Genomic DNA, 22,530 nt, shown 5'->3' with positions numbered 1-22,530 from the left:
GGGTGGTGGCGTGGGCGCTGGAGTGGGTGCCGGCGTCGGAGCAGGCATTGGTGCCAAGGCTGACCTCGACACCGCGGTTGACGCTGGGGCTCGTCTGGGCGCCGATCTTGATCGCAGGACCCTCGGCGGTATCGGGTTGGGCGCCGACGCAGGCCTTGACGCTGCCGCTGCTGTCGATGCCAATGTCGGCCTCGGTGTCGGTGCCGATGTCGGTGCCAGGGCCGGTGCCGGTGCCGGTGCTGATGCTGATGCTGGTGCCGGTGCTGGTGCTGGTGCGGGTGTCGACGTCGCTCCCGATGGCACGGCCAGGAGGTACAGGTACGCATGGCAGTGCGGTGGCGAGGACGAGGACGAGTGCGACTACGCCAAGTAAACCGCCCGGAGTCGCCCTTGCGTCGCCCTGCGTCGTCGCCCTTCCATCAAGCCCAAGCCCATGCCGTCGCGACTTCAAGATTGGTCCGACAATCTCAGAGTCCTTCCTCCACCCCCCTCTTCCTAGGCTCTCCCCACTCGATCTACGCCCTCACCCGCGATTGCACCAAAGGACAATCAGCCCCTTTCCCACCTCTTTTCTCTCCGAGCCTGTGGATCCCATAAGGACAGTTCCCTTTGAATCGACATCGGCTTGATTTCCTTCCCCCTCGCCCGAGTCTGTGTGGCGTCAAACAGAGTCGGCGCGAGAGGACGTCGCGGGTGGCGACCACGGGATGGACCGAAAACGATGACATTGACGAAGGTAAAAGCGTCTCAAGACTAGCCGGAGCGGGGAAACCGGGGTGGACAAAGATCAATCCCTAGAACGACGAGAGAAGGACAAAAAAGGGTTCGGGGCAGAGCGGTGAGACTCGACAAGACGACTAGGGGGGCGGACAAGGGGAAGCGCGCGCCGCAGCCACCGGCCGTCGGCTCACATCTTGTACCACCGCATGTCAAACATGAGGCTGTCCATCTGGCCGATGGCGAGAGGGGTGCCGTCCTCTGCGGCGATGCAGATGTCCGAGATGATGCGACCGTTGATGAGCGTCTCGCGCCAGCTCGAGTGGACCCACTCGGTCTCGGGGGGCACGCTGCCGAGGAAGCGCAGCGTAAACTGGACCGTGGGGTAGGCGTAGGTGCGCGTGGGCTCGTCGTAGTGCGAGGTGGCGTCCTTCTTGAGCACGTTCTCCATGGCCGGGCGGCGGAAGTCGGCAATCGTGGGCAGCGCCAGGGCGTCAATGCGGCGGGAGAGGGGCGAGTAGAGGGGCAGCTTCTTGCTGCCCTTGCACTTGCGCGTGGGGCCGCTGGGCGACGACGGGGGCGTCTCGTCGTCCGAGTACTCCTCCTGCTGGGTGCCGACGCTCGTCGGGTGGAAGCGGATAAAGTAGTCGGCGTAGGGCCTGCGCTGCGTCTCGAGCTGGACCAGCAGGTCGAGCTGCTGCGAGATCATGGCCTGGTCCGGCGGCAGGAACCAGGAGCGCGGGTGCGGGACGGGGACGTCCTCGACCTTGCCGACCTCGCCGTAGTGCTTGGGCAGCGTCGTCATGCCCTTCTGCTTGGACTGGTCGGCAAACATGCCCCAGGCCGCGACGGTCTGGACGGCCTTGGCGGGGGCGTCGGCCGTCTTGGACTTGGCGATTTGGTACATGGCGGCGGTGACGGTCGTGTAGCCGCCCGAGCCGCGAGGGGCGGCGTGGCAGGCGACGTAGACATCCTGGGCGGGGCGGCACGCCTTGAGGTAGTCGTAGGTGATGGTGTGCGGGTCCGGGTGCTTGGAGCCGCTGGCGGACTGGTGCTGCATGCACGCCGAGAGGATGAGCGAGGCAATGTAGCCGCCGTTGGGCATGTTGCGCGTGCTTCCGTAGGCGGGGTCGACGTAGCCGCGGTAGAGCTTGGTTCCAGGCGCGAGCTTCTCCAGAACGGGGGCGAGGACCTCGGGGACGGACGTGACGGGGACGGTGGCCGTTGCGCGGTCAAACGAGTGGTCGCTGGCCGAGGTCGAGGCAGTGGCGCCCGTGTCGATGGGCTCGAGGAGCGAGGGGGGCACGACGGCCGCCTGCGACTGGGACTGGGACTGGACGGTCATCGTGTGTGTGCGCAGATCGTTGAAGGGAGCGGGTATGGCTGCGGAGGGGCTTGCGAGAATCGAAGGGGGAAGTTGAGGCTGGGTTGGGAGATGGTGAGGAGGAGTGTGTCCATCTCAGCCGCTTATGTAGCTTGACCGCCGTAGATGGCCGATGTTGGAGAAGTCTAGGTTGGAGTTGGCCGCAGCCAAGCGGGGACGATCGCCGCCGCATTTGGGCTGGTCTCATTGCGTGCCACGGTGGCTGCATGCTGTGAGCAGGCGGAGGGCGGGATGCCAGGCGAAGGGCGGGATGCCAGGCGAAGGGCGGGATGCGAGCAGCGTAGGGGTCTTGGCGAGGTCGACGGACGCAATGCTGCGATGGAAGTGCCTACGAGGCGCGCGTGGTACGGGCGGTGTGGTTGGAGATGGTACGAGATGGTGGTGTGTGGCGGCAGCGGCTTCGGTGCTGGTGGTGGCAGGTCGAGGAGGAAGAAGCAAGCAAACAAGTCGGGCTGGGCTTGCTATGCGCTAGGCACCCGAGCGGCCCGTGCGGGCCAACCCTGACAATTGCGGGCGGGGCTCTGGGCCAGCTCTCGTGCGAGTGAGGTCACCGCATACCGCCCCGCCGGTCCCTGGCCCGCATATCAGAAAAAAGACGCCGTGCGCCCGACCCGCCGGCCGGCGTGCATGCGGAGATGCATCCGATAAGCAGCAGCAGCGCGCGGGTTGCTTGCTTGCTGCTTGCCTAGCTTGCTTTCTTGCCGGCAGATGGAAGCAAGCACGCACGCGCGGAGCTGCTGCTGCTGCTGCTGCTGCTGCTGCTGCATGTGAAGGTTCCAGGCGCAGCAGCTCGCTTGACTCTGCGAGCCTCTGACCCAGCCAGCCAAGTACGCACGTACCCCCGTCTAACTATCTGTTTCTTGGGCGCGCCCGGCCCCGTCCCGCGACGGCCCGGGGCTGTGCCGACGGTGCGTGCGCTCGCTCGCATGCTGCAAAGCCGTGGCGCGTTACCGTACGTCTGGCCCTGGCCTGCAGGTCAGGCCAGGCCAGGCCAGGCCGTTGCAGGCCGGCTAGCGCAGTGTCCGGAGCATGAAAGGCTAACTTAGCGTAGCGAACGCTTGAGCTTCCATCGTTTGCAGCCCGACGGAAGTGGGCCGAAGATATTTGCGGGCACCGCCTCTGCTCTCGACGGCCACCTCGCCCAACACGTACACCTGCCTCTGCCTCACCTCACCGCACTCTAGCTGCGTCGGTCGCTCCGAGCTCGACCCGCCTGACCTGGCCCTGGCCCTGGCCCGAGCTCGCCGTGCCCTGGCTCGTCTGGCCGGCCGCCCTGCTGGTTAAAGAGCCTTGACAGCCCGTCCAACGGGGGCTTGACGGCTCAGCTCGCCTCCCTTTGCCGCCGCTCCCCTGGCCCTCTTGACAGCGTCGCCACCCTCATCGCCACCACCATCACCACCACCACCACAACCTTTGCCACCACTCCGCATCATGGCCTACTCGCAGCCCCCCTACCAGCCCAACGGCGCCTTCTACCCGCCCGGACCCGGCCACCAGCAGCAACCCTACCCACCCCCTCCCCCGCAGTACCAACAGCAGCAGCACCCGCAGCACCAGCAGCAGCAGCAATACCACCAGAACCCCTACTATACCCAGCAGCAGGCGCCATACCCTCCGCAGCAGCAGCAGTATCAGCAGCCTCAGCAGCACTATCAGCAGCAGCAGCAGCAGCAGCCCTTCCCGCAGCACCCCTCCCTGCCGCCTCGCCAACACCAATCCGCCACGCCTTCCTCGTCTGCCTCGGCGTCTGGCCCGGCACACGTACCCGCAAGCGGCGCTCAGGACCGTCCAGATGCCTTGCCGGAGCAGGCCCTGCGCGCGCTGGCCGCCTACGGCTCCCCCTTTGCCCACAGCAAGGACTGGGCCGCCACCCGCGATGACACCCTCCTCCTCTCCCTGCCAAAGCAGGCCTTCAAGATGCGCGTAAAGCAGCGCTTCGCCCGCTCGCCCGGCGACATCTTCAACCCGCCCGCGCCCTCGTTTTCGCGTCCGCCCTCGGGGCAGTGGTCCTACTCGCCCTTTGTCCCCATCTCGGTCAAGGCCCAGGGCAAGCTGCTCGCCGACGGCTTCAAGCCCCTCTACCCGGGCCGCGTCCTCGCCGACCACGACGTCTCGGCCGCAGACTGGGCCCGCTTCCTCGAGGACATCGACGTTGCAGGGCGGCTCTCGGGCGGACAGTCGGTCTTTGCCAACGTCGCGCCCGTCACCATGCACCTCGGCGCCACCGGCTACTTTATCACAAAGGCCATTGAAAAGGGCATGAAGCGCAAGAAGATCCCCGTCATCGCAGAGACCGTCGAGACCTGGCAGCAGAACTTTTTCATCCCGCGACGCCTCGACGTCTACATTGTCGAGGGCAACGAGCGCCTGACGGCACGCCAGCCCGGCGAACCGGTGCCTGGCACGCCCCTCGCGGCCAACGTCAAGCCGGCCAAGGACGACCAGAAGTCAGAAGACAGCAGCGACGACGACAGCGACAGCAGCGATAGCAGCGACGACGACGACGAGGACGGAGGACATGGCAGCGCCGCGCCCTCGTCGACGGCCAACACCGAGGGTCTGACGAGCAAGCAGCTGCGCAGGCAGAGGAAGCGGGAGCGCAAGGCGGCCAGGAGGGAGAACAAGAAGGAGCGCAAGGAAAAGCGGCGCGAAAAGAAGAACAAGAGGAAGGAGGTCAAGCGCAGCACGGCCACCATTGTCATTGCTCCGATCCAGTAGCGATCCTGCCCCCGCTACGATGCGCCCAGAGAGCGCTTGCTGAAGCTCGATCCCGCCAGATATCTGCTCGATCTCATGTACCATCGAGCTCGCCCGCATCGTGGCTACCACGCCGCAGTCTGAGGCCACATACGGCCTGCCCCTCGTAATCGCATGGCGTCCACAATCGAAGAAGAGAGGCCCGCAGCTGGCCTCGGTCCCGCTGTTCAGTGCACGTCTGTCCGCTTGGCTCCTGATTTGGCGAAAGGGAGGCGTTCCAGCCGCTATGCGTCCGACAGCCGCACGCTGAATCGCATCCCAGGCCCCGCGTGCTTGATGACTGGCAGCATAATGATATGCTCGCGTCGAACGGCGGGCCCTCCGCCGCGCCGTTCCCTTCATAAACAGAAAGAGCCAGCCAGAATCCTTCACGCCCGCCCAGTAGCCTCCTCTCTGTCGGCTCCCTCCCCTACATCCTTTCTCCGAAGACCATCACAACGAACGACAACTACAACCGACGACAACCACAACCAACGACGACAACTGATCCAGGATGACGATCTCGACCACTCTACTCGCACTCGACTGGCAAGCCGGTGCCGAGGGGCAGCACCGCCGGCTGTCCGGTACGGAGCGCTTCTGGAATTTTGCGCAGCGCTCCCTCGACGGCGCGTTCGACATGGTCTCCCTCTTCCAGCTCGAGGCATCTTCGTCCGCCTCCCGATGCGGGGTGGAGGAATGGCGAAGGGCATGGTCGATGCTCAAAAGGGTCGAGCCCGTCACGGCTTGTCGCGTCGATGGAGAGGGTGAACGTCTCGTCGCTGACAGCGGAGCAGGCCAGGGGGTCGAGGTCGAGAGGTACGAGGCCAAGAGCACTTCGACGGAGATGGTCGACGTCTGCCTGCAGCGCCGACGGTTTGATCGGTTCCAGCTGTGGCTCTTCTTCGACAACGCGTCGGCAGACCAGCCAGCAGACCAGCGGGAAGAGAGGGTGGCATGGGTGGCCATCACCAACGGACACGCCCTAGCGGATGCTATGGCCGTATCGCGGCTCTTTCTCCGCCTCATTGACCTCCTCCTGGACTCGAGCACCGGCGACAAAGACGACACCGAGGGGAGGCTCCCTCCCTGTCTTGCCGTTGCGCTACGCCAAGAGCCCAACGCTGAACGGATCGGGGAGATGGCCGCGGTCGCCAGGATGCCGGTGAGTAGGCCCGGTCGGCTGCACCTTCCACTCACCGTCCCGTCTCTACGACAGCTGAGCCCACCTTCATCGCCCAAACAAACAGACAACGACCGGAATTCCTGTCCTGCCCAAGCCAGTGGGAGGCGCAGCACCTTCGTCATGCTGGCGAAGACTGCACACGCTCTCGTCCGCCCAAACCGCCTCACTCCTCTCGACAGGCAAGGCACACGGCACGACGCTATCCTCTTTCCTCCAATCGGCCATCTACCACTCCATACTCTCCCTCCCTCCTCGCGGCGGCGAAATCGCGGCGACGGAGAGGTTCACGGTACCGGCGATGCTGTTTTCACGCATGTCCAGCCTCGCCGTCGAGGAGCGCGGAGCGTTTATGGCCACCACGTTCGCACCTACCTCTGTCGAAGTGCGGCGGGACGGAGACGTCTGGACGACGGCGCACGAGGTCAGGAAGAGCTTTGCCGATGCGTTGCACATGGACCCGGCGGCACAGGAGACGTACGTCGGCGCCATGATCGCCATGGTCCAGGCAGCGGCAACGTGAGTGTCGACCCATCCTCCCTTGATCCCCAACTCAGCCGTCTGACATGTGCCTACTTCCACATCGCTCGGTGCCCGCAGACCGACGACGGCGATCCCGACTCTCTCCTCGCTCGGACCCCTCGATGCGGCCGGGGAGGCGGGCTGGAGCCAGGTAAAGTCGTACGAGGTAGCGTCGAGGAACAACCAGCCCTCGCTCGGCGTGCACGCCTGGTCGCTCCACGGCCGTCTCTGCTTCTCACTCGCCTGGTGTCCTGGTCGCTTCGACCAAGATGCACTCAAGCTCTTCTGGGACGGCCTTGTTCGTATCGTGCACGAGCACGCGGTCGGGTCTTCTTAGATTCGGCGTAAAGCGAGGAGATGGGGTGACATGTACGGCTCAGGCCAAGAGAGCGGACGAAGCTGCTACGCCAACGCCCAGGGCACCTGAAAGTCGCCGATGTAGAGGATCTTTTTCCCGCCGTCGACTGGAGTCGCCACGGCACGGAACACGCGGAACGGGTTGCGCTGGTCGTACAGCGCCTCGGTCGCCTCCCTGTTGACGTGGAAGCTAATGACGTCGTCGTACCACCGGATGTTCTTGATCAATTCGGGCTTGGCGGCATCTTTGGACACGATCGGGAAGATGCCGCGCAGTCGGCGGTGGAGCTCGATCGACTCCATCGAGGCGTGGGCCTGCGCCGAGGGAATGAGCGCGTCGACGGCCTCGACGGGGGCGTCTGCGCCTAGCCTGCCCTGCCTCTTGAGTCGCTCCAGCAGTATATGCCTGACCCCTGCGTACATGGGTCCGTTTCCGTACGTGTACGTGAAGGTGCCCTCACGCCGCGGCCGAGTGCGCTTCAGAGAACGCTGGAGAGCCTGGTCGTCGCTTGAGTGTCCGATGGCTACTGCTTGGCGGCTGGATGACGAGCTATCGGCACCCTCGACGGCAGAGGGACCGCCGTAGTGCTCCGTCGGCTGGTGCACGTATGGGATGTAATGGTTGCCGTGGGGATCCCAATCCTGGCCCAGGACCCAGGAAGTTGGATTGTTGTGGTGTCCTTCAGCCATCCTTTCGGCCTGATGAGGTGCGTCTGGGAACTGCAGGTGGGCGTGGTCCGCAAGGCGCTGATTCAGAGGACCGTGGTTCAGCCCTTCTTCGGCGCCCTGGTAGAAGGGATGTTCGCGAGGGAGACCTCCGGTCCCGTGCGCGATCTGGAGCCAGCTCAAGTCCTCGAGGTCTCGCATGAGACGGCTTGCTGCTCCCCCCTCGGGCTCCATCGCAGCCGTCAACAGGGGCAGCAGCCATGCCAGAACTGGCAGGAGCTGCAGCGATGCCCAAGGCAGACGCAGCAGCATGGCAGGGGGTGGTCGGGGTAGCGAGTCTGACACAGAAGTGAGCGCTGAGGGGGCGGAAGGGAGCAGGAGAGTGAGGTGTGGACTGACGAGAGTCGAAGTGTCATCCAGTCTCGAGTCTATATATACGGCTGATCCGCTCCGCAACGGAAGTACGAGCGACGTCTCTTCGAGTGAGGGCCAGAAGCCCTTATCAAAAATCATGTTCGGCACCAGCTCGGTCAAGGTATGTATGAGGTGCCCACCTCCCCGCCCATCGCCGTGCGGTAAAGAGCCTGTGGCGCTCGACATGGTGGCTATGAGGCCTTGTTGATTGCCACGGCACACCCTTTTCCCAAACAATGCCAAAGCATCGCCCCGAGTTGATTCCGGCAGTCTTGCACATCGCTGGACGCGTCCGAGACTTGCAGGCTGCAGCCCGAGCAGCCCCATGATGAGAGGGGCGCTCGTCATGGTCCCGAAAAGTGGCAGGTTACCACGTGGCATCTTCATCGGAAGGGAGAAAGATCCCGAAACCGGCCCTTCCCCGACGGCGCGCTGATGCCCACAGAGCCCCGCCCCGAAACGCGCAAATACCATGCCGTGTCCAGTCTTGCTCCGAAGGTGGAGATAGGAAGGATAAGATCACAAAGAGCACGTTTCCACGTTCAGATGATCACCGTTCCACCTCAACTCACACAGCATCTGACAGGGAAGCGGTGTGAGTTCAGGTCAGTTGGCACCGCCAACTCCTTCGAAGGTAGTGGGAAGCGTGCAAGCTGAAATTACATTTACTACAGCCAGCCGTCCTCGGCCGCTCACCACGCGATACTCGCTTGGTGCCTCTTTGCGCCCTGATTCTCCATCGATCACGGCGAGGCTCGGCCGATCCGGGCTGGCGATAGACTTGCTCTCTGCGCTCTTGCAGAGCGAAAAATGAGCCGCAGCGTGGCCGGGCAGCTCGAGGATCGTCAAGTCAAGTCCCAGGGCACTTCAAAGTCGGCGATGTACAGCACGCTCTTTGTGTTCCCGATGCGCTCTCGAGGGATGGCCACCGCGCGAAAGATGCGGAAGAAGAGTTTCCCGCCTGCCTCCTCCCTCCTCGCTGCCATGGCGTCCGTGTTGAGGTGGAAGCTGACGGTGTAACCTGGCCAGTCGATGTCCTTGAGCAGAGGCGACGCGCGGGTGTTGGTCTGACGGAGTTCCGTCCTCCTCGTGTACACGTCGCGGAGCCGCATCTTGATGGCCCGTGTGCGCATCGACTCGTCGGCTTGTACGGAGGGAATGAGAGCATCGAGTTCCGCGAGGGTGGCGACGTTGTTGGGCCTCAGTCGTTCCAGTCGTTCCAGCAACTCGAGCTTGATCCCGGCGTACATGACTGGATTGCCGAATGCAAAGTCGAAGACGGCATAGCCCGCTTCGGCCCCGGCTGGCTTCGAGGCTGAAGTGCGCCGGGCCCCCCTCGGCTGCCGAGGTTCCTGACCCTTGCCTGCACGCTGGCGACGAAAGCCGGACGATGGGCGCTCGCCCATACCTTCGGCAGGCTCACTTGACGAAGCGCCCCCCGTGGGTCCTCCAGTCATACCTCGGCTGTCGTCGAACAGGTCACGGTGCTGCGAGGGATCATAATCTTGGAGGAGCTGGTAGAATGCCTCGTCCTCCTCTTGAGCAGCTCCCGAGGTGTAAGGTAGCGCTTGCCCCGAGTGCGAGCCGCCGAAATGATGCCCGATAGGCTGACCGACATACGGAGGGTGGTACGACATCCCGTGGTGACCTGCGTCTTGGCCCGGGTACCAGTATGACGACCCGCTGGCATGTCCTCCAGTCGTGCCTTCGAGTTCGTCGATCAAATCTTGGTGTTGCGACAGGTCGTAGTCGTCGAGACGTCGGAAAAAGTCGTCGTCGTGCTCCTCGGCCATCGCCGGGCCGCCCATGTGCGAGGGAGCGTGCTGAACGAAGCGCTCGGAGGGATGTGCCCCCGTCTGCTGCGCCAGGCTGGACCAGCCGACGTTGGCAAAGTTTGAAGCGAGGTTGTTGGCCGCATCGCCAAAGGGGGGAAGGTCCATCGGAGCGGCAAAGGAGAGCACCATTGCCAGAAGTACGAGGAGCTGGGGCGACGCCCAGCCTCGATGCGTGCGCATGGCGGAGTCGTGGAGAGCGGCGGGTTATGCGTGTCAGTCAAGGACTATGAGGAGAGGAAGCGAGAATAGGAAAAGAGGACGCGGAGACGGGGGGAGATGGAATGAGGTCTCGTCTTCTTATTCGGCGTCGAGCCTCTTCATCCTTAGAACAGTAGCGTGCTGAAGGCTCTGCAGAGTCATAAGTATATATATGAGTCGAGCCGTCTTATCGTTCATCGAGTCCCACTGTTTGCTCCGAGAAGCGTTGATCACACGTATGAAGTGCTCCGAATAGACCCACCGCCTCGTGACGATCCGCTCGCGGCGCTTTCAAGTCAGCATGAAGTCACGTCCGACCACTTGTATGTATTTGCCACTTCCCATCAGACGTCTTTGAGCTCTTCACGTTTCTTTGATCAGTGATCACAAGGGCCAAACAACTACGCCCCGAAGCACCTGCCCCGAAGCAACTGGTGCGTCGGGGCGTGCAAGTCCCCCCCAATTCGTCAGACATGGACCGAAATGCGTCCGAGAACCCGAAGCCGACCAGCCATACGATGCGGGCCAACCGAGAGGAAGCATCGCCGGAATGGGCCAGACTTTGACGACGATGGCGACGCAGGACATGTCCGGGCGGGAGCTTTGATCTCGTACGGGTGCGACACGTGCTCGGTAGGCGTGACATGTGGGCGAGGGCTGCCCTACACCGACGACTAGCCTTGCTCTGTTTGCATACCGTTTCGCTCCTTCTCTCCTGCCTGCCTCCCCTTTGTCTCGTCAGCTCTGCTGGACACTTCTCTCCCGCTGCTGTCGGGTGTGCCCAGTCGGCCGTCTTCGGCGAGCGAGTTCCGGCAGTGCTCGCGCCTTCTGGCTCCGGCTCCGCGTCGACGAGAGTACCGAACACTCGCCTCTGCTCGCACTCACGGGCCGGTACCTGATGCACGTACATACAAACATACGTACGTTCCTTGGGCTTCGACACGGGTCAGTGCTCCGACCCTTGATCTGATCACTCGGAACGGCGTGCCCGAACAAGCTCACCCCACCCTTTCTCCGCCCTTTGTCCGGCACGGTGCCGCTATCCGGCATGGTGCAAGTGGGGGTGCAGAAGGGCGAGTCAAAAGTGCCCCCACAGCCGGCCTGTCTGCGGAAGAGGCGTCTAGGGCACAACAGTAAGAGTCGCCTATGTACGTGTGTACGTGATGCCACTCATGGCCGGTTGTCGAGCTGGCCACGGCCCACTACCTTAGTCTCTATGGGATCGCGGACGCTGACGACAGAAAATGGCGTCCACGCGCCGGCGATGCCTATTCGTTGGCGCTGGAGCGACTACGACGGCTGGCGCAACAACAGCACAGCTGTCGCACTGTGATTGTGGCAGCACCAGCATCGGGAGGGGGGCAGGGATGATGCAGCCATTCATGACCGCTTCGGACGTCAACGTCCGGACGCAGAATAGGGGGATCTCGGAGGGAGGGGATCTCGAAAGGGGTCGAGGGCAACCTCGAAGGGCGGAGATCTCGAAAGGGGCCGAGCAAGCCTTGAGGTGTCGGGTGGCAGCAGTCTATCCTTTCAGGACGGGACGAAGGCAGTTTGGTGATTCATGAAACGAAGTGATGGGCTGGGCTGCAAAGGTATAAAGCGGGGTCGCGAACGATTCCAAGACGAGACCATCCACCAATCCACTCGACCACAGCCTCGATCCTCTCCTGAACACATCCAGACTTCGAACACAACAGACAGCTAGCCGAATTCCTCTTCCTCCAGCAAGAATGGTCAAGTTCTTTGCCCTCTTTGGCCTGGTGGCCGTCGCGCTCGCCATGTCGGCCCAGGCTGCGCCCATTGGTGGCAGTAACGACGACGGCATCGTCCGTCGCTCGCCGACCAAGTTCAGCCCTCATCCGGTCTCGGGCCCCAACCCGGAGCCGGTGCCCCTCCCCAAGTTTCCCGGCATCCCGCCGCCGTCGCTTCCCCCGCGACGCCGCCTCCACGATGAAAGCGAGGTGGCTTCCAGCGACATCCTCCGCCGCTCGCCGGGCAAGTTTAGCCCACCCGCGGTTTCGGGCCACAGCTCGGACCAGCCCCCTAGCTCCGATGGTTACCCACTTCCTGCCCTTCCGCCCCGCTCGCTCCGCGGCGAGGATGAGTAGGCTCCTCGTTGCCTGATCTGGTCAGATGGGGACGATGCACCAGCGAGGCTCGGTACAAGCTTTGAACTGCCGTTTCAACGGCCCGCTCTGGAAGCGGACGGGTCCGATCGGCTGCGAGGCCAAGGTCTCCGCCATGCCCTACGATGGCCACAAGCGCTCCCCTCCCCTCATCCTGGCCAGCGACGGTTTCCGTCCAGCTCCCCCGTAACTTATTCGTCAAGTCTGTTTGCACCGCTTCTCCCACGCCCGTCTCTGTTGCATTGGCCCGCTCTGCCGTTCGGGTCCTTCCCAGACGGCTCCTCGAGCCCGGTCGTCGCAGCATAGCTTCCTCGCATCCCTTGCAATTTCAGATCTAGTATTCCTCTATCCGCCGGCTGTCCGATAGATGCCAAGAAGCGCACCCTTTGGCCGCCACCTAGATCGACAGTGTGATCTCGTCAGTCGCAACCTTCCTCCGATCCTCCCAACCCGCGAGGTCCCAAAACTCTTTCCTCATCCACTCCTCCTCCCTCTCCGTCCCAACGTTCCTGGACCACGCATCGAGCAGGTTGACCTTGCCGCCACGCGACCTCTTGGCGAGCGAAAGGCGGACGCCCTCGGTCTTTTCCCAGTTGACGCGGCGGTCGGCGCTGGAGCGGGGCGAGTAGCCCGCAGTGGCGAAGACGAGCCAGGGCGGGATGGTGCGGCGGCGGTACTTGAAGCAGTGGCGCGACGTCGCTTCGCAGTGGATCGTCTCCTGATCCTCGTCGATCTTCTTGGAGCGCAAGGTCGTGTAGAACTCGGATCGGACGTCTGTGCAGGGCGAGGGATGTAGACGTGCTGAGGATCAGCATGCCGAGCCGCAGAAGCGCGGGCGGGAGCGAGGGGAGCACGGGTCGGCCACTCACAGAACCACTTGTCGTCCCAGCCGAGTACGCCTACACGCACGCTGTACCGCTTTCCGATGGGGATCTCACGAAGGAACTTGAACTGAATCGCGGCCAGGGCGGTCCATCCTCCATCCCTAGCAAAGACGGGGAGACGCTGCATGGCATAGCTCATGCGTACGTAGTCGAGGTTCTTGGGGTAGCACGAGTTGCTGAGGTGGCCGAGGAAGTCGCCGTCGTCGAAGCCGACCTTAAAGTGCTCCACGACGCGGTCGTCGAACACGTCGACCCCGATCGGAAGGCTATCGAGGAGGAGGTGGGGTGTTGACCGCGAGATGCGCGGGGAGGTGCGGGCGAGGAAGAGCGGGGGGGTGGTGCGGTACCGCGCCTTGATGGCGATCCAGAATAGACGGATGTGCCATGCAAAGGGGAGGGATTTGTAGTGCAGTCCCAGCACGAGGCTGAGTGGGAGGATGAGGAGCCAGTACATCTGTGAGGCGGGGGAGGAGGAGGGTGGGGGGCGATGAGGGGACGAAGAGGCGGGCAGAGCGAGGACACCGTCGTCGTCGTCGTCGACTCGTGCTCTTCTTATACACCACCCTCTCGACCTCGCGGACGGACATAAGAAGCAAGGACGGAGCATGGCCGAGTCCCCAGCCCGCCTTGCCTCGGGCTTGGGTCGGTAGGGGGATGTACGAGCGCCCAGCAACGTGGCAGCGGGCAGGCAGCAGCCTCGAAGCTGGACCCTGTCTGACGGCTGGATCCATCTCTACTGACCTTAGCTCGGCGTCAAAGAGACCGGCGCGGTGCGGCAGCAGACCAGCAATCTGCAGCCCGCGAGGATGCGCCCCAACAAACAGATCGACCCCTGCTCTCCCCTTCCCTCGTTCCCTCTGGACCACCGGGACGGCGCGACTCGCCAGCGTCATTTGGTCTCAAACACGGCATACCCTGAACCCCGACCATCCCGAGATCCGATCCGACTTGAAGACCAAGACCACGATGGATCCTTTCTAGGCCAGGTCAAGACGAAGGAGCCAGAGGGAGGGGACAGAGAGAGCGAGTACGAGCAATGCGGCCTGCTAGCCAGCAAACCCACAACCTCCTTTGCTGCCAGGGCTCGGTCCAGCCCTCTGGCCACGCGATTTCGATTTTCTAATTTTTTTTTGGAAGAAGTCGGCCCGACCAGTCACCGGTTGGGCCGGGCCGGGCGGGGAAAAAAATAAAAAAAAAAATGGGGGGGGACACGAATCTCCCCGTCTTCCGAGCCTCGGAAACTTTTTCTTTCTCCCGTGGGCCGATGACGCGCCCTAGCCTGGCCTGGAGAGTCCTGTCCCATCGGGGATTGGGCGGCGGTCGCTGCCTCTCCGGTTCGGCGCTCACCGAGTCCGAGTCTTGGCATCTGGTCGCCGTGGAACGACCTCGGAACACAACTGCCAGGCCTCGCTCGGCCCTCGGGATCGTCGTCACATCAAGCCAGCAGCCCACGTGGTTCGCATACCGCTGCCAGGCCAGCCTGAGCTTAGGCTTTATTCGGATCGCCGTCCACGCATCACATCACCGCCGCGCGCGCTACAGGCAGTGGCAGAACTGGCTCACCAGCTCGTCGCCAAGGAATCCGCCGACTTCCTGCTCCCGCAAGCCGACCAGCACCAGCATGCCCGGCTTGCCCTTGCACTCGCCCCGCGCAACCTCGTCGGCCGTGTACGAGCCCGACCGCGACGACAGCGCCGCCTCGTAGCTCGTCCACGTCTCGGGCGCCGGCAGGATCAGCGCCGTGCCGTCGGCCGCACGCAGCGTCAGCGGGCCCATCTGCACCGCAGGGATGCCCAGCACGCACATGCTGCTCGGGCTGCCACCCAGCTCGCGGCCAAAGTCGAGCCGCTTGCGCAGGTCCATCTTGCCCACGTTGCTGATCGTCACATCATCGCCAAACATGGCAGACTGGTTGGGCATCCGTCCGGAGCCAAAGCCCGGCGGCGAGCCCTCGGCGGCGTAGTTGTGGTCGCGCACAATGGCGCTCATCGTCGGCGCGTCGAGCGGCGCCGTGTACTCGTTGCGCACCCTCCACGCCAGCTCAAACAGCTTGCTGCGCGGCACCACGACCTCGTCGGCCCGGGCGCTCATCACGTGGGCCGGGTGCACGTTGCCGACGTACGGCGCATCCTTGTCCAGCGAGCGCGGCACATGGATCCGGCCGTCGAGCGGCGTGTGCAGCCGGGTGCGCCTCGAGTCGCCCTCCAGGCCGCGCACGCGGCTGATGCTCGACCAGAGCAGCGCGTGGAGGGCGTCGTTGGTCGAGATCCACTGGTGCGGCGGCGCGCACTCCTCGCCTGCATCAGCAGCCCACTTGCCCATATCCTGCTTGAGGCGCTCCAGGTCGTCGGCGGTGAAGAGGAGCAGCAGGTTGCGGCAGGGGCCCGGCTGGCGGGTCGGGACCGCCTGCTTGGTGCGCTCCTTGAACCACTCGTCGCCGGGGATCGAGGCGGGCGGCGTGTCCTTGACGAGGTCCAGCATGTTGCGGCTCCAGTTCCTGGCGGGCAGGCGCACGCTCGGATCGGCAATGGCGCGGCCAAAGAGGTCCATCAGGTCGAGGTAGCCAACAAAGTCGACGAGCCAGTGATGCGTGCTGGTCGAGAGGCACAGGGAGCCGCAAGAAAACTGAGAGCGGATGCACGGGTCGATGGACAGGCAGAGAAGGGTCAGCGATGCGCCAATGTCGTCGAGATCCGTCGTCGAGGTTCGCGTCGCGTGCGCGGCTGCCACCCACCCTGGTCAGCTTGACCGCAAACAGCGAGTCCTCGTCGTTGTGGATGACGACACCCCTGGGGGCCAGGTCGCCGTCCATCTTGGCGCCAAGGCCCTTCCAGGTATCGCCAAGGGGAGCATCGACCTGCGCGAGGTGGAGGTCCGCGCCCTGTCCGTTGTAGTGCAGCCACCACCTCGAGTCGTCCTGGTGCAGCTTGGCCTGGCCTGTGGCGGCGGGAAACTGGGCGATGAAGCTTGCGAGGCCGGTACGGACCTGCTGCGCGATCTGCTCGAAGCTGACAGCTGCCAGGTGGGGCTTGTCGTGGACATTGAGGAACCAGCTGCAGTGCATGTTCATCCTCGGCATGGCGAGGTCCTGGCCGTCAAAGGGGACCGCATCGGGCACCGAGGGTGCGGGGAAGGCGAGGGTCGCGGGGAGCACCCTCTCTACCGAGAGGATGCGCACGGAGGTGGCTGGCTCGTCGATGGTCATGGTGTTCGACGTCTGCGGTGAGGGGGCCTGAAGGGGTATCGATGACAGCGGGGTCAGGAGGAGGTCGGGATGGGGGCGAGGCCACGCCCGCCACGGGGCGGGACGCGCTTTATGGAGCGTGTGCCGGCTTAACCCTTTGATGTAGGAATGTACGACATGGCGGGCAACGTGGACGTGAAATTGAATGCTCGATTGTGGGCGAGAGGGAGCATAGCGGCATGGTCCCAAGGCGGGAAGAGGGAGAGGCGGCATGCCCAGCCAGCCAGCGACCCTCGACGCCGCATGCCGGCCCGCCCAAGAGAGAGAGCCAAGCGGGCGGTGGCCAGCCAGGGTCCTGCCTGCCTGGCCAGCCAAAGGGTGGCCCCCCAATGTCCCGAGTTCCGAGGGGCCCGTTCGTGGTGGAGCCTGCCGGCGGAAGGCTGCCGGCGGGCGGCGCTGGCCTGGCCCTGCCCTGCCCCCCTGCCTCTTGTTCCCGGTATGCGCATCCCGCTCTCTCTTCACCTCTCTTTCGCATTTGACCGTTCGCCGTCACCGCTACGCCGACCCCTGCTTGCTTTGCCCCGACCCGTATCGCAGCGCTTCAAAGCCGTCGGACGACGATACGCCTTGCACTGCCCCTCAGGCAAAAGTTCGCTGGCGCTGGTGGCCGGCCTCTTCCGCCATCTCCAGGCGACCGTACCCCTCCTTTGCTTCGCCGGCGTCGAGCCGCGGACAGAGCAGCGCACCATGTCGGATCTTCCGAGGCGCACGGGCATCAATGCGACGCTCGCTGTCAAGCCAGCAAGCTAGGTGCATCGGAGAATAAGGCCTATGCACGCAGCCCTTGCCTAGCCTGCCTGCCTGCCTCGCTCGCCAGCTGCCCTGCTGCCTGCCTCGGCGCGACCTTGCTTTGGCCGCCGTCATCGAGCGGTATATGCGACCGCGCCAAGTACGTTGAGCTCATGCTCGGTCTCATTTCGGCTCGGACCGACACCGCACGCGCGCTCGCAGACGGGGCTGTGTGCCGCGCCTTTCTCTGACCCCTCACACTGAAGCCTGGACACCCGATATCGATGTCCGACGGATTAGCTCGCGGCAGCAGACGGAGAGGCGGTGCGGATAGGCGTGACACCACCCCCCTGTGTCGGCAGCTTCCCGGCGAGTAGCGTCGTAGAGGCAGAGGTAGAGCCAGTCCAGCGTCGGCGGCAGGGCAGCCAAGCCAACACGCCGCGCGCTGGACCTCGTCTGGCCTGCACCGCCCGCGGGTCCAGCTGCGACGGCTAGCTTGCAAAGGCAGGCAGACAAGCAAGGCAGCAACGACGGGACAAAGGGTCTCTCGCCTGCCTCGCTGCTCGTGTGCCCCGACTGCCCGCCCCTCCCTGGCTTCTAGAAACGCCGGATCAGCTCCGACGCCGGCGGCAGCTCCTACGCAGCGGACCGTGTCGCGGCAAGCTGTCGCGGGGGCCCAGCGTACGGCTAGACACCGCCGCCTGGGAGCGTCACGCCTGGTCAGCCTCGCCCCCTATAAGGCTCGCTGTCGGTCTCGCCACAGACGGCAGAGGGGACTCGTCCGCTTCCCCTCTTCACGAACACTACTCGAGCGACCAGCCCATATTACCCCCACCTGTCATCCTCCTTCTGCCCATCCCGCGTCCAGACCATCACAGCTCAGCCAGCTACCATGTCGCAACCGGTCAGCGTGACCATCGACGAGGTCTTTGTGGCCATCTACGCCCTCCTCTTCCTCCTCGCAGTCGCCGCCGCCTTCAAGCAGGGCTTCAGTCGCGCAGCGGGCTTCTTCAGCCTCGTCCTCTTTACCGGAGGTGAGCAGAGCAGCCCGTGCTCGCGGCCGTGTACCCGGCTCGACTCTGCTCCACGCATCCAGCTGATCTGACTTGGGCTCGTCCTCCTTTCCCTCCGCACCTCGCAGTCAAGCTGGCCGGCAACGCCATTCTCATCTACGTCTATCACGACAACTACAAGAACACCAACATGGTCACCACGGGCTACATCCTGCGCGGCCTGGGCTACTCGTTCCTCGTCTCGTCGGTCATCTCCTTCCTCAGCGGAGTCTACAACGCCGACCAGCCGCCCAAGTCCAAGAAGCCCTTCCTGCTCCGCCTGCTGCACCTCGCCAACATCGCCGCGCTCGTCTTGCTCATCATGGGCTACTCGAACAGCGACTCGGTCTTTGACGGCACCTCGACCGACGGCAAGCTCGACTCCAAGGCGCCCATCGGCGACGCCATCTTTGCCGTCATCACCGTCTTTGCCTTCCTCTTCACCCTCTTCCTCTTCCCGCGCTCGTCGTCGCACCACCGCAAGATCCTCGTCCGCGTCGTCCTCGCCCTGCCCCTCATGCTCGTCCGCGTCGGCTTCGGCACCTACAAGACGGCCCACCGCGACTTCCTCAAGAGCTTCACCGTGTGGCAGAACCTCGGCTTCGAGTGGGTTGAAGAGGTCCTCGCCGTCCTCCTCCTCCTCAGCGTCGCATTCGTCGGCAAGGACCGCGACGAGATGAGGGGTAGCGGAAAGTGGGAAGAGAGGTACCCGCTCAACTATGCCCACTCGCCCTGAGCTTCCGGCGCCGCAAGATGCGCAGAGGCCAAAGCGAGGAGCAGGACCGCGACGGACCCTTGTACATACATGCATGCTCCCCGGCATGCTCCCCGGCGACACGATGCTCTGTTAATGACTCCACGATCACGATCGCGACGACACCGAGCATGGGAGCCGGAGGCCTTTTTCGTCGGTTAGCCTGCTGGCTGGAGACGAGGGGCGGATTGGCTCTGCGCGAGATTGCATTTATGCCCGGACAGGGGTCGAGTATATCGCTGCTCTCTGCTGCAAATGAACGCATGCAGCTGAGAGAAAGTCGGGGGCAGCACCGGGCTACAACGACTGCACTCGACTCGATTCCAGGCTGGCAGGCTACCCTGACGGCGGAAAGGCGTCCCAACGCGGTCGAATTGCCAGGCGCTCCTGCATGTCGTCTGAACGAAGCCCATTTCGGCGGATAGCGCTATGCGATCACCGCCCTCACTTCCTGTCGCAGCAGTCAAGGGCAGAAGACATCGCAGAGCGGGCGATATGAAAGTTTGGGCTCGGCTCGCCACCGAGACGAGACCTGCCTGCCGGCCGCCGGCGTCGGCATACGTGCGTCTGGGCGGAATCGATAAGACGAAGTTTTCCATTGCCGAGAGTGTTAGTAGAGAAAGTAGCTGGACAGTGTGCGCCGCGGCAGATTGTATGAAAGGAAGGAACCGGGGCGAGGCTGGAGAGATGCGAGGACGGGGACTGGACGAGAGGACGAAAGAGGGAGCATAGCGAGATCGAGACGCTGGACGCGGTATGCCCAGCGTCGCAGCGAGGCGAGCCCCGGATGCTATGCGGTCGGCGCAGAGGCACCACGACGCTTGACGCGGACCATGAGCGGCCGCTTCATGGGGTGCGTGAGCGAGTTGAGGTACTCGGGCACCTTGTCCCTGCCGGTCGACTTCTTGCCGCCCAGGTCGACGAGCTCGAGGTCAAACTTGCCAAAGATCGAGTTGATGACCTGCGTCACCTCGAACGTGGCCAGCTTCTGGCCGAGGCAGAGGCGCGGGCCGCCGTTGAAAAAGTGGGCCTTGAATTGGCTCACCTTGCGGATCGACTCGGTCGCCTCGCCCGCGTGGTCGCCGTTGGACTCGGAGTCGATCCAGCGGTCCGGACGGAACTCGCACGCGTCCTTGCCCCAGATGTCCGGGTTCCTCGCCATGGCCCAGTCCGAGTAGAGGACGATGTCGCCCTTGCGGATGCGCGGACCGCCGTTGGGGAGGACGTCGTCGTTGACGGCGCGTCGGATGTTCTTGGGTATGCTCGGGTGGAGACGCAGCGTCTCGTAGAACGCAGAGAGCTTCTGGAGGTGCAGCCGATCGAAGCCGTCGTAGTCGATCTCGTGGTTGGTGGCGCCGCCGTCGCTCAGCGTGTCGATCTCGTCCTGGATGGTGCGGTAGAGCGACGGCTTGGTGAGGATGTGCCACGTCATCCACGACAGCGCCTCGGCCGTCGTGTCGCGCCCGGCGATGAGGAGGTTGAGGATGGTGTCCTTGAGCTGCTTGTTGCTCAGTCCGCTGCCATCCGACATGCGGTGCGCCATGAACAGGTCGAGCAGGTCCTTGCGGCCGTCGTTTTCGCCGCCGTCGGACGCGGGCAGACGACCGGCGGCCTTGGCTGCGGCCTGGCTGCGGCGGTTCTCGACAATCTCATCGGTGAACTGCAGTGAGTGAGGAAGGAAGAGGCAGTCAAGAAGCGGTGAGAAGGCGCGAGGACACATGTGGGCACTCGGCCCGGCCAGCACCAGCCGGCACTCACGTTGTCGATAATCTTGCGGCACTCGCGCATCTTCCGGCCGGTCTCGTTGTACTTTTCGCTGAGCTTCCACCACGGCTGGACGAAGCGCATGTCGAGGACCTTTTGGGCATAGTTGAACGCCTCGCCGAACTCGTCGGGCTGGTCGGGCTTGGAGAGCGAGCCCGTGTCCTGGCTAAAGGCGATCTTGACAAACGAGCTGAGGGTGAAGCGGAAAAAGAGCTCCTGCATGTTGAACGTGTCGCCCTTGTCGGCGTGGTCGTAGAGAATCTTTTCGAGGAGCGCGCAGTCCTCGCGGATGGTGCGCGTGATTATGTGCTTGAACGACGAGACGCTAAAGATGCGGCTGGCCACCTTGCGCTGCATCTTCCACCGCTCGCCGTCCGAGGTAAAGATGCCGTCGCCGAGCACGTCCTTCATCTGGTCGTGGAACGAGGGGCCCTTGACGTAGTCGCTGAACTGCGTCTTTTGCACGTGCTCAATCCAGTCCGGTCGCGAGATGTCGATCAGCCGGCCCAGTCCGGGCAGCGTGTGCGTGTTGCCGTAGCCGTACTTCTTCTGCGCGTACACCTGGTAGCCGAGTGGGTCTCGGTTCTTGAGCGCCCAGAAGAGGTTGCCGAGCAGCGGCAGCCCTCGCGGTCCCTTGAGGTCCGTCCGGCGCTCGCAGCCGATGGCGCAGTCCGGGTAGCGGATCATGAGCATGGCGATGCCGCAGAGGAAGAGCGACAGGAGCAGCATCGACCGGGACTGGGTCGCTGCGATGCCAGCCGATGGCGCGGCCGCCGACGCCTTGATCGAGCCGTACTGGACGCCCTGGCCGTGTCCGCTAAAGTTGCTGTACGAGTACGACAGGTCGGCCGACATGTTGAAGAGGTTCGAGGCGAGCAGGCCGCCCGCCTGCCCCACCATGGAGCTCGGCGAGGCGAGGGCCGGATTGCGGGCCATATTTGCAAGCAGAAGGCGCGTAACGGGGAGGTCAATGCCAGTCGTCGGTGGGTATGATCGATGAACGAATGTGGTCTTCCTTGGTTGGATAAGAGAGCGGGGCCAGGTGCAAAGTCGGGGCGCGATTGGGCTGCAGCTGGATGGGGAGGGGAGCTGTGGGCACCGGTGTTGGCTTGCTTGGCTATATTTAAGGTCTTCAGACCCGCCGTAGAGGCTGGGGAAGGTGCGCCGTGCTGCAGGGCGACCGACCCTGCTCTCTCACGCAGGGCCCCACCAGCTGCTGCTGGAAGGCCTCCCTCTGAATTCGCAGCCTTGGGTTGCGAGACTGCTCAAGGGCGCCGAGGCACATCGCGCGGATGACGGCGACCTGAGGCCAGTTAGCCGGGCTTCAAACCTCCTCGAGAGCCAGTCTATCACCGTGCGTACCTGGCTATGCAGTCTCAGAGCCGTTAGACCGCTCGGAGCGACAAGCGAGGGCAACACGAGGCAGCCACGGAGCGCTGCCGGCCGTCGACGATGCCCTCCAAGCCTGCGCAGACCGTTTCGGCGCCGCTGTGACTGTCCGGTCACGGAAAACCTTCCTCTCGATGGGCGTGGCGGCGCTGCATCCCTTATCCGCACGCTTCGGCTTCCAAAGGCGCCCGGCCCAAGGGTACGGTTCGAGCATCTCCTGGCGTCATTCACTTTCTTCCCTCTCCTGTAATACCTCGGTGCCGGCGGTGAAGGCGGTAATCGAAGCAAAAGCGAGAGCGCAGACGCCCGGGGCTTTCACACTGGTCGACCATGACGGCGCTTTGCTGCCACCCCTCTCTCTGCCTGACGAGGTAGACCCTCGGAGCATGAGGTGGGCATGTCGCATTCTCACTCCAAGCACCTCAAGGAACGTTCAGTAGGCTGCATGGTCTCCCATTCACTCTCCGTGGCTCACCGCGCGGCCGACCGACCGTGAAGCGGGGCGATTCGCACGGCGCGTGGCGACGCACCAGCCGAGATGGGTGGAGCCTGCGGGCGGGCAGCATGCCGTCA

General features: G+C 63.9%; 10 protein-coding genes across 10 annotated transcripts; 4 read left to right on the top strand and 6 right to left on the bottom strand.

Moving 5' to 3' along the window:
• Nucleotides 1-907: 907 nt before the first annotated feature.
• Nucleotides 908-2,062, bottom strand: PFL1_00024 (uncharacterized protein; the record flags this gene model as incomplete). Its single annotated transcript, XM_007877521.1, has 1 exon — nt 908-2,062. One exon carries the CDS (start codon nt 2,060-2,062, stop codon nt 908-910), a length of 1,155 nt encoding a protein of 384 aa, XP_007875712.1.
• Nucleotides 2,063-3,532: 1,470 nt separating this feature from the next.
• On the top strand, nt 3,533-4,819 carry PFL1_00023 (uncharacterized protein; the record flags this gene model as incomplete). Its single annotated transcript, XM_007877520.1, has 1 exon — nt 3,533-4,819. The coding sequence occupies one exon, from the start codon at nt 3,533-3,535 to the stop codon at nt 4,817-4,819; it is 1,287 nt and encodes a 428-aa protein (XP_007875711.1).
• A 532-nt stretch (nt 4,820-5,351) lies between these two features.
• Nucleotides 5,352-6,879, top strand: fat2 (acetyltransferase; the record flags this gene model as incomplete). Its single annotated transcript, XM_007877519.1, has 3 exons — nt 5,352-6,002; nt 6,088-6,539; nt 6,621-6,879. The coding sequence occupies 3 exons, from the start codon at nt 5,352-5,354 to the stop codon at nt 6,877-6,879; spliced, it is 1,362 nt and encodes a 453-aa protein (XP_007875710.1).
• Nucleotides 6,880-6,944: 65 nt separating this feature from the next.
• On the bottom strand, nt 6,945-7,766 carry PFL1_00021 (uncharacterized protein; the record flags this gene model as incomplete). Its single annotated transcript, XM_007877518.1, has 1 exon — nt 6,945-7,766. The coding sequence occupies one exon, from the start codon at nt 7,764-7,766 to the stop codon at nt 6,945-6,947; it is 822 nt and encodes a 273-aa protein (XP_007875709.1).
• Nucleotides 7,767-8,824: 1,058 nt separating this feature from the next.
• PFL1_00020 (uncharacterized protein) lies at nt 8,825-9,994 on the bottom strand (the record flags this gene model as incomplete). Its single annotated transcript, XM_007877517.1, has 2 exons — nt 8,825-9,294; nt 9,403-9,994. The coding sequence occupies 2 exons, from the start codon at nt 9,992-9,994 to the stop codon at nt 8,825-8,827; spliced, it is 1,062 nt and encodes a 353-aa protein (XP_007875708.1).
• A 1,799-nt stretch (nt 9,995-11,793) lies between these two features.
• Nucleotides 11,794-12,123, top strand: PFL1_00019 (uncharacterized protein; the record flags this gene model as incomplete). The annotated part of the gene is made up of 1 exon (XM_007877516.1): nt 11,794-12,123. The coding sequence occupies one exon, from the start codon at nt 11,794-11,796 to the stop codon at nt 12,121-12,123; it is 330 nt and encodes a 109-aa protein (XP_007875707.1).
• Nucleotides 12,124-12,538: 415 nt separating this feature from the next.
• On the bottom strand, nt 12,539-13,479 carry PFL1_00018 (uncharacterized protein; the record flags this gene model as incomplete). The annotated part of the gene is made up of 2 exons (XM_007877515.1): nt 12,539-12,915; nt 13,011-13,479. 2 exons carry the CDS (start codon nt 13,477-13,479, stop codon nt 12,539-12,541), a joined length of 846 nt encoding a protein of 281 aa, XP_007875706.1.
• A 1,082-nt stretch (nt 13,480-14,561) lies between these two features.
• fat1 (bahd family acyltransferase) lies at nt 14,562-16,230 on the bottom strand (the record flags this gene model as incomplete). Its single annotated transcript, XM_007877514.1, has 2 exons — nt 14,562-15,650; nt 15,760-16,230. 2 exons carry the CDS (start codon nt 16,228-16,230, stop codon nt 14,562-14,564), a joined length of 1,560 nt encoding a protein of 519 aa, XP_007875705.1.
• A 1,660-nt stretch (nt 16,231-17,890) lies between these two features.
• PFL1_00016 (uncharacterized protein) lies at nt 17,891-18,786 on the top strand (the record flags this gene model as incomplete). Its single annotated transcript, XM_007877513.1, has 2 exons — nt 17,891-18,032; nt 18,140-18,786. 2 exons carry the CDS (start codon nt 17,891-17,893, stop codon nt 18,784-18,786), a joined length of 789 nt encoding a protein of 262 aa, XP_007875704.1.
• An 808-nt stretch (nt 18,787-19,594) lies between these two features.
• Nucleotides 19,595-21,504, bottom strand: cyp1 (cytochrome p450 oxidoreductase; the record flags this gene model as incomplete). Its single annotated transcript, XM_007877512.1, has 2 exons — nt 19,595-20,464; nt 20,563-21,504. The coding sequence occupies 2 exons, from the start codon at nt 21,502-21,504 to the stop codon at nt 19,595-19,597; spliced, it is 1,812 nt and encodes a 603-aa protein (XP_007875703.1).
• Nucleotides 21,505-22,530: the final 1,026 nt, after the last annotated feature.

Source organism: Pseudozyma flocculosa (assembly GCF_000417875.1).
Source record: "Pseudozyma flocculosa PF-1 unplaced genomic scaffold scaffold00001, whole genome shotgun sequence".
NCBI classification, from domain to species: Eukaryota; Fungi; Basidiomycota; class Ustilaginomycetes; order Ustilaginales; family Ustilaginaceae; genus Pseudozyma; species Pseudozyma flocculosa.
Note: the sequence above shows the minus strand (reverse complement) of the source record. Positions and strands in the feature narration are given on the sequence as shown.